Source organism: Lipotes vexillifer, unplaced genomic scaffold (assembly GCF_000442215.2).
Source record: "Lipotes vexillifer unplaced genomic scaffold, Lipotes_vexillifer_v1.1 scaffold942, whole genome shotgun sequence".
Lineage (NCBI taxonomy): Eukaryota > Metazoa > Chordata > Mammalia > Artiodactyla > Lipotidae > Lipotes > Lipotes vexillifer.
In genome coordinates this window covers 449,447-458,643 of record NW_006798282.1, presented here as the reverse complement: position 1 = coordinate 458,643, position 9,197 = coordinate 449,447, and the positions used below count along the sequence as shown (strand labels likewise).

The 9,197-nt window shown below is 45.6% G+C and overlaps 1 protein-coding gene across 4 annotated transcripts in view; it reads left to right on the top strand.

Moving 5' to 3' along the window:
* LTF (lactotransferrin) overlaps window positions 1–2,801 on the top strand; it is a 29,479-nt gene extending 26,678 nt beyond the window's left edge. For 3 of the 4 annotated variants that reach the window (XM_007470248.1, XM_007470251.1, XM_007470249.1), the window contains 2 exons: window positions 991–1,180; window positions 2,589–2,800. In XM_007470248.1, the coding sequence (XP_007470310.1) occupies window positions 991–1,180; window positions 2,589–2,680 (282 nt within the window). In that variant the 3' untranslated portion in view covers window positions 2,681–2,800. Of the gene's footprint in view, window positions 1–990; window positions 1,181–2,588 lie in introns of all 4 variants that reach the window. The other variant, XM_007470250.1, reaches the window with a different exon arrangement.
* The last annotated feature ends 6,396 nt before the right edge of the window (window positions 2,802–9,197 follow it).

Here is a 9,197-nt window from a genome sequence, read left to right as displayed (position 1 = left end):
TGCGGGGGGGGGGGGGGCTGCCCTGAGTCTCACGGCCCTGGACGTGTGCTCACGGCCTGGCTGGGAGATGCTTTCTCTCCTTGAGCCTCCTGTTGTTCTTCAGGCAAATGAGGGAGGTGACTGAGCCTTCCTCCCATAGCCAGGTAGAGAGTGATTTACTCTGCTGATGCTTCCAGAGCCCGGGCCGACTGGGGATGTTCTAGACAGGGCCCCTGCATTTGTAATCTCTAAAAACAACAAACCCAGAACTTGTATAGATTTAAGGCTATCTACGTGAAGTGGTTTGAAGGAAATCCTATAATTTCCTTGAAGTGTGGGATTCTCTGTTAGGACATCTAGCTCTGTATTAAAATGGCATGTTTCTAGATGTGCGTTAAAGAAAGTGGCCCTAGAATGTAAAAATTGGCACAATAACTAGCATTTATGGAGCCCCCACTGTGCACACTCACGGGTGCTGGTAAGAGGTCTGCTGCCATGCAGGTGCTTGGCTCTTGCAGCTCACCTCCGTGGGAGGCCTGGGCATGGAGGAGGAACCAGGCCCAAGGGAGGCTAAGTGACCTGCCCAAGGCAATGACTGGGTCCGTGGCAGAGAGGATTTCCAATGCAGTCTGCCTCTCTGGGAGAGCTGGCCTGTTAGAATGCTAGAGGTGATTACTTTGGGGGTGGATCTCAAAATCCTCAGCTGTCACCTAGTCACACATAAGAAGTTCTAAGGGAAGAGGCCACAGATTAAAAAGAAGGGCAAGATGGCGGGAGGTGAGATCAGAAGTGGTGAGGGGCCTGGGCACTGGGCTGGGGTGTGGAGCAGGCGCCCATGGGGCAGGGGAAGACTTAGCCAGGACAGGGGAGTGATTCCAGAACTTAGCTCCTTTTGCCCCATGGTTTTCCTGTGGCTGATCTTGTGCAGAAGAAATGCCCTTGGCCTCCCCGAATCCATAACCTCTCCTGTTTTCCTCTGCTGCTCTCTTACTGTCTGCCCTTTTGACACAGGCTCAGTTTGGGAAAAATGGAAAAGACTGCCCGGGCAAGTTTTGCTTATTCCAGTCTGAGACCCAAAACCTTCTGTTCAATGACAACACTGAGTGTCTGGCCAAACTTGGAGGCAAAACAACATACGAAAAATATTTGGGACCAGAGTATGTCACGGCCATTGCTAACCTGAAAAAATGCTCAACCTCCCGTAAGTGGAACATAGGTAGCATCACTGGGAAAGCACCGCAGGTGAAGGTCAAGGTTGGAGGGCCAAACATTCTAGGGATGAAGCGGGTATAAAAACGTTAAGGCAATACAACGTCTCTATACTTTGGGAAATTACACTCTCATTGATGAGGTGAAAGAGCTAGAGAATAAAATAAAGCCGTAGTAATACGCTAACTTTTTATAATGCTGATAGCGATTGTAAATATACGTATGTATATACATACACACAAAGGTATACATATATATATACATATATATTGACAAATGACAAATTCTGGTTTCTAGGCAGTTACCGTAAGTACTAACCATAGAGAATACAAATTCTCAAAAAACATTTTAGCCAGGAAAATGTATTGACAATAATTTAACCCTTTAAAAACATTTAGAAGACATAGCAGAGTGTTTTAAGCCTCCAGGCAATGATTCTAGAGTTTCGGCAAGTTTTGCCTCCTCTGTGTGCACTGATGTCATCTGGGTTCCTATTCCTGGTCCCTCACCAGGGGAGCTGGAGGCATTGGTGGGTGTTGTGTGCTGGTCCAGGGGTTGGGGAAGGGCTGAGAATCTCTATATCAGTGGTTCTCAACCGGGGATGATTTTGCCCCTGAGGCATTTGGCAAGGCCAGGAGGTATTTTTAATTCTCATGATATAGGGGGTGCTGCTGGCATCTGTGGGTAGAAGCAGGGATGCTACTAAACAGAGCACGCACAGAACAGCCTTCGCAACAAAGAATTCCCCAGCCCCAAATGTCAAGAGTGCCAAGGAAACCCTGCTATTTCCACGGACATCTCAGGGAATTGTGAGGCAGGTGGATCTAGGGCTACGCTTAGAAATTGCGCTGCAGGTCTACTCTCGTGAGCAGCCCGCTCAGGATTGCACAGATGGTACACCCCTTGAGGGCAGGGCTTATCTGTCTGTGTTGAATCCTCAAGCACTTAACACAGAGGCTCACACAAAGCTAGTGCTCAGGAGGGATTCACGGATGAATGAGTGAATGAGTAGGTGGATATTACTGCAAGCAGATTTGCATGAAGATGATCAGTTGCTCACATTCCAGAACTAATTCGAGGACCATCAATACCTTGTGAACTTGAGAGTGTGACAGCTGATTCACCTGGAGACAAGTGGGTGGCAGCTGTGTCACTCAGGCCAGAGCAGGGAATCTCGCAGCTTGATAAGGACCAGAGCTTTTGTGTGCTCCCTTGGGTCCTGTAGCTCTTAGCAGGACGGACAGTGGGGAAGTGTGGGGATGGCAAGCCTTGACCTACAGTGGTGGGAGGGCAGAGGAAAGTCTGTCTTAGTGTCCTCTTTGATTGATGTACTGAAAAAAAAAAAAAAAAAAAAAAAAAGGAATCAGTTTCTGAATCTCCTGCTTTGCTGTGTCCCACAGCGCTTCTGGAAGCCTGCGCCTTCCTGACGAGGTCAAACCTGAAAAGCAGCTGCCCCGCCTCGCCGGGGTCCCCTCCCTGCTTCCAGCCCTGATCCTTCTCCCTTCCTCTCCCTTCCTGGGGGCGGATTTTGCCAAGCTCATCAGCTTTCACAGATCCCTGCTATCATCTTATCAAGAAATAAAATTAGAAATGCTGTTGATTTTCATTCCCTATAAAGTGCCATTCATCTTTTCTAGAATTTCATACTGAAATCATGCGTCTGACCAAACACCTGCCCAGTGGAACCTTTCCTTCCCTGTATTCCCACTTCCCACTCCCACTCTTTCTGGCAGTTTTGGGCTTAGTGCCTGATGGTCTGGAGTCTAAGGTCAGGCCAAGCAACTCTTTTCCTCAAGGGCACCTGTTGGTCCCTCATATAGTTGTGTGTGTGTGTGTGTTTGTGTATGTGCATGTGTGTGTGTGTGTGTGTTTGTGTATGTGCATGTGTGTGTGTGTGTGTGTTTCTAAGGCGGGGGAAGGAATAGAGAGTAGGAATCAAGGGATTAGTGGAAGAAGCTGGGTATGAGTATTTGCTGTTTGCTATTTTAAGTAAATAGCATCAGGTATAGTAAATGTACAAATATAGACATAGGAAAATGTGGAACACAGTGGGCCCTCCATGTCCATGGGTTACAAATCCTTGAATTCAACGAGCTGAGGACTGAATATATTTGAAAACAAATTACAGAAAGTTCCAGACAGCAAAACTTGAATTTGCAATTGACATTGTATTAGGTATTGTAAGTAGTCCAGAGATGATTTAAAATATATGGGAGGACATGCATAGGTTATACGCAAATACTATACCATTTTATATAAGGGACTTGGGTATCCTTGGATTTTGGCATCCACGGGGTGTCCTGGAACCAGTCCCTGCAAATACCGAGGTACAGGGGACAACTGAACATCTATCCCTTGGCCTTGTTGGCCCTCGACCTCCGGTTAACCTCTGGTCACCAGTCTATTCCCACTTTTCTCAGCCAAGCTCTCTAAAGCGTGGTCAAAGAGGGCTGCCTTCACTTCAGCAAGTCAGGTGGGTGTTTGGGTCATTCTCTCTTCACCCCACTGTAGTTTGATTCTAACCTGTTCACTCCCTTGAAGCGGTTCTGGAATAGGACAGCCCCAGCTTCCCAAATGGCCAAGCTTAGTAGGGTTCACATCTCTTTTCCCTGAGCCCCTTACTATGTCTGATCCTGTGGACATGTGCTCCTTGAAGTTCTGTTTCCTCAGGTTCCATGCTGCTGCTTCTTCCTTTTTCTGCCTTTTTGAAGGTCCATGCTTTGTCCTTTAAGTGTTCCCCATAGTTTTCTTCTCCAGAGTTTCAATTCTGACCCACTATCTTGATGCCAGGGAAGGGGATTAAGAGAGAATCAAATGGCTGGGTTTTAGCTGCTAATGCACAGACTCCCCCCGCGAGTAAACAGGGCCCATTGGGGTCCTACCTTAGATTAGTAACTCTTCCCTGAGAAAGGATCATTTTCCTGTTTTTAGTATTTCCAATGGCTCATTGGACTCAACAGGCAAACCTGCGTCAACCAGGGTGAATCTTCCCTTTCAAAGGCAGCAAGCAGACAAGAATGGCCAGCATTGACCAGTTTCAATGAGGTAGGCAGGCATAGCACAGGGAGATCACCTCAGTGCTCTGTGACCACCTAGAGGATGCAAGAGGGAGGGGATATGGGGATATATGTATACGTATAGCTGATTCACTTTGTTATACAGCAGAGACTAACACAACACTGTAAAGCAGTTATACTCCAATAAAGATGTTAAAAAAAAAATGAGATAGGCAGTTCTTCTGCTGCCTGCAGAAGCCTCTGAAATCTGTCAGGAAGGACATTAATTACGGTCCCATAATCCTAGAATGAAAACTCCCTTTTTTGCTACTTTGAATTATGGCCCAGATATGTAGTCCAGCCTCACCAGTAAACTAGAAGTTTACTGAGGGAGCAACATTTGATGGTGTAGCCATATTAGTCATAATACCAGCAAGATAAAACATCATATTTGAACCGTATAAACCTTCGTGTATAAATAAGGTACTTAGGTGAAATTAAAGGCCCATGAAATCCCCTTTTCTGGCTGAAATAAAAACGTCATGAATAAAAGTGTCAAAATCTAACATCGCTGTATCTGTTAACTCATGCTAAGTTATGTCAATGTCTTACACAGCAAAGGTTTGTTTCTGTCTCACGTTCATACCTGTCATGGGTCATCAGTGGCTCTGTTGTTCATCTCTTTATTCTGAGACCCATGCTGAACCAGCAGCCTCTGCTTGGGGCACACTGGCCTGTAGACAGAGCGGGAAATAAAAGAGAGATGGAGGCAACACAAAAAAACTCTTAAAGCTTCCTTCTAGGAGAGGCCATATCATTTCCATCATTTCATCGCCCAAAGCAAGTCAGGCGGCCGTAGCATCAATGAGGGGGGTCTTTGGTCCCGCATTCTTTCACCCTGACACTGAATTGAGTGTGGGGCTGTGTTTGGTGTCCCTGCTTTTACTTCCTCAGACCTCAAGTTCCTTACAGTCTTCAAGGAAAGCTTGCATTCTGCGCGGTCCCCACTCTAAACTTTTTTTCTGCCCAACACAGATTTTAACAACCATCAACTGTAATACATTTCAGCAGATTCCACTTCAGATGGTACTGAATGAGTGTTTCCTCAATTTTCTGGAAAATATTCTTGCCTGTAGTTATCCCATGTGGACTATTCCTGGAGGCTAATTCTTTACTCACTTCAAACTCACCACTGATTCCTCAAATAGACAATAGTTAACAGCATCTGTAACATCTGTTTATTCATCAAAAGCCAAGGAAAGCCACCCAAATCATTTGTCTTATTTCTTGTTCCCAATGTTTTCAGCTCTTTAAGCAAGAGTTGTCAGTGAAAGGCTAAAGTCTTAAGTTAATTTTCTCTGGGCACATTTGTTTACAGCTGCTATCAAACATGATCTCATTAACTCAGCATAGGTAAATGGCTTTTCTTGCTTGGCTAACAAATGAGCTATTTAGAAAGTCACTTTGCTTGCAGCCTCACTTCCTTTTTTGTTTTGAAGATTTTTTTTTTTTTTTTTTTTTTTTTGCCGTGCCGCACAACTTGTGGGATCTCAGTTCCCCCACCAAAGATTGAACCCCGGCCCACGGCAGTGAAATTGCCAAGTCCTAACCACCGGACCTCCAGGGAAGTCCCTTGAAGAAATTCTGTTGTGATGAGATATTTCACTTTAAACTTTGTAATTTTCCTGACCATTTTTCCCCTGAGTTTGGAATAGTGCAATGAATGCTTAGTCTGGAAATGTCAACACATGTTGTATTCTTTTAGCGCAACTATAGTTTCATTGCATAATAAATACAGTGCTTTGGCATCTAATTTGATAACAAAATAATCCACAATCCATAGTGCCCTATTAGTGTGACATTCAAAATTCACTTTTCCCTTCTTTGCTTGTTTTAACATGATGAATATGCACTGGTAGTAAAAATTTTTAAAAAAGGTGGTTTGGCTCTATGTGTATAAAGATAAACTGTTCTCTCTACTTACAACACTTATATTTTTTATATTGAAGTAGCATTGATTTACAATGTGTTAATTTCTGCTATACAGCAAAGTGATTCAGTTATATAGATATTCTTTTTCATATTCTTTTCCATTATGGTTTATCACAGGATACTGAATATAGTTCCCTGTGCTATACAGTAGGACCTTGTTGTTTATCCATTCTATAGATAATAGTTTGTATCTGCTAATCCCAAACTCCCAATCCATCCCTCTCCCATTCCCCTCCCCCTTGGCAACCACAAGTCTGTTCTCTATGTCTATCTACTCACAACACTTATGACACCAAATATGTGTGGGTTTTCTACACCAAACAATTATCTAATTCTCTGTGGACAGCAACTGGGTTTCCTGCAAGTCAGTTCAATTCTGACACTAACCACTTGGAGTTAACACAGACCCACAAGGTTAAGGGCTCAGGCCCACAAGACTGCCCTCTTTCTTCAGACACCAATCACAAGTAGTGGGTTCCCAGGTTACCTATACTTTTGTCCAACTTGGCTGTAAACTGGGGAATCCCACGACCCCCTCCTCAGGTTTGATAATTTGCTATAATGGCTCACAGAACCCAGGGAAACACTTGACTTATTGTTACCTATTTATATTAAAGGATCGTGTAAAAGATACGGATGAAGAGGTACATAGGCTAAGGGTCTGGAAGGGTCTACAGCATAGGAGCTTCTGTCCCCGTGGAGTCTGGGTGTGCAACTCTTCCAGTACATGAATGTGTTCACTAACCAAGAAGCTCTCTGAATCCTGTAGTTTAGGGTTCGTATGGAAGTTTCGTAACATGGACACAATTGACTAAGTCACTGACCATTGGTGATTATCCAGCCACTCTCCCATCTCTGGAAGTCAGGAAGCAGAGCTGAAAGTTCCAATCCTCTCATCACAAGGTTGGTTCTGGGAACCAGCTCCCATCCTGAAGCTATCTAGGGAAGCACCAAGAGTCACCTCATCAGCATACACTCAGGTCTGACTGAAACTCAGGTAGAGGGTTTATTATGAATAACAAAGGACACTCCTATCACCCCATCAGTCAGGGCTGAAGACCGGAGGTATATGTCTTATTGTATCACAACATCCCAGTCTGGTACTTGAAATGCTATTGAATTATAACTGGCTGTAATTTACAATGCACCAAGCAGCAGTGGGAAGCCATGAGAGTGCCACAGACCACCTCTGTCACAACCACTGGACTCAGCCATTTGCAGTGCAAAAGCAACCACTGGCAATATATATATAAATGAGTGTGGTCGTGTTCCAAAAAAACTTTATTTTATTGAAAATAAAGTTCCTGAAATTCGACAATGAAGTTCGAATTTCATATACTTTTCACACGTCATGAAATATTCTTTTGATTTTTTCCAACTATTAAAAAAAGTAAACGCTACTCTTTGCGCATGCGCCCACCCTTTGGCTGCTGCTCTTTGTCCTGGCGTAGGAACATCCCTGGCTCCTTTCAGCCATTCTTGCAAGGTGGGATCTGCCTCTGTCGGATGTGCAGGACCAGTTCCTGGAAGTGCTCTGGCAGTACAACGGCGACGACTCTTCCTTGCAACGCACCAAGTGTTGTCACGCGTGGAGCTGCTCCGGAGCAGTGATTCATCCGCCGCGGTACCGCGACGCTCCGCCCCCGGTGCCGGGACTATCGGTGCCGCGGAGGAGTCCAAGCTGCTGTCTGCGCCTGCGCGGTGCTTCCGCGGAGCGTGGCGTTGCACGAGGCCCGGGAGGTACGCCTGCAGGCCTCTTCCGTAGCGGTGCGCGTTTAGTTTTGAGGGAAAAGCCAGTATCTTGTGGTGCTGGGAGCTACCTATCACATCACGTCAGGACGAACGTCGTGTGTGTACTTGAGGTCGTTGGGAAACGGACTGAGTCTGCATACTTTTTTCTCGGCCGTTAGCCTTAGCGTATTCGGAATCATTTAGCCCGCCATCGTCTCCAGAAATAATTACAGGTCAGTCCTGAGTGGGAAAGAAGGGGCATGTGCTGCAGGACGTCTAGAGCAAAGTCGCAGCTCTGCTGCTGTGTGGCTGTATGACCTCGGATAAGTCCTTTACTTTCTCTGGCCTCAGCTTTGTAAGTAAAATGAGGGGTTGGGGCTTGTTCTCTCTACGACTCCCCTACAGATTGAGTCTGACCCCAGTCATGAGGGACCAGAAGGGAGGAGACTTTTAAAATTTGTACTTGGGGTCAATCTTTCTTCTTTGTTTTTATCCAGACAAAGTCAAAGTCAGCTTTGCCCTTCAGCTTGGTCTTATGAATGTTTCCGTATGTGCAGTGGGAGTCAGAGAGGGTTCAGCGAACATTCATATACCCTCCATGTAGAGTTGACAGGTGTTAACATTTTGATGTGTTTTCCCTCTTGCTGCTTTTATATACACCTGGTGTGTGTATGTGTGTGATTAAATTATTTGAATGTGAGCTGTGACTACGACATTTCACTCCTAAATTCTTGAGCATGCATCCTCTAAGAATAAGGACATTCTCCCACATAATCGCAGTTTTATTGTTACCCTTGAAAATAAGTATGTCATCTGACATTTTGTTTATAGTCATATTTTTCCGATTTTCTCTGGAATGCCTTTAAGCCTCTTTTTAAAGGAAGTGCTCCCACTACCCATTGGTAGTCAACTCCTCTTGCCTTCCCTCACAGGCATGAGTGTCACCTCTGTGGGGGAATAACAGCACCTGTGTTGGCTGGAGTCTCTCTCTTGCCACCTCCTCATCCATCACCACGTCGCATCTCCTCTAGTCCATTTGGAGATGAATCCCACAGGCTCTGCCGTGGAGTCCTTCAGAGACAAAAGAGTGGAGACACAGAGTATGCATGCCGATAGCCATCCGCTGGAACCGGCGTGAGCCTGGGGACATGGGTTGTGTGCTTTGCCGAGGAGGGAGCGTCTGGTTGCACGGGGCAGCTGGGGACGGTCCTGAGCCATGGTGAGCAAGCTGGGTGCACCCCCAGGAAGTGTGTGGCAGGTGTTCTGCAAAGATGGACGCCTGAAAGAGTG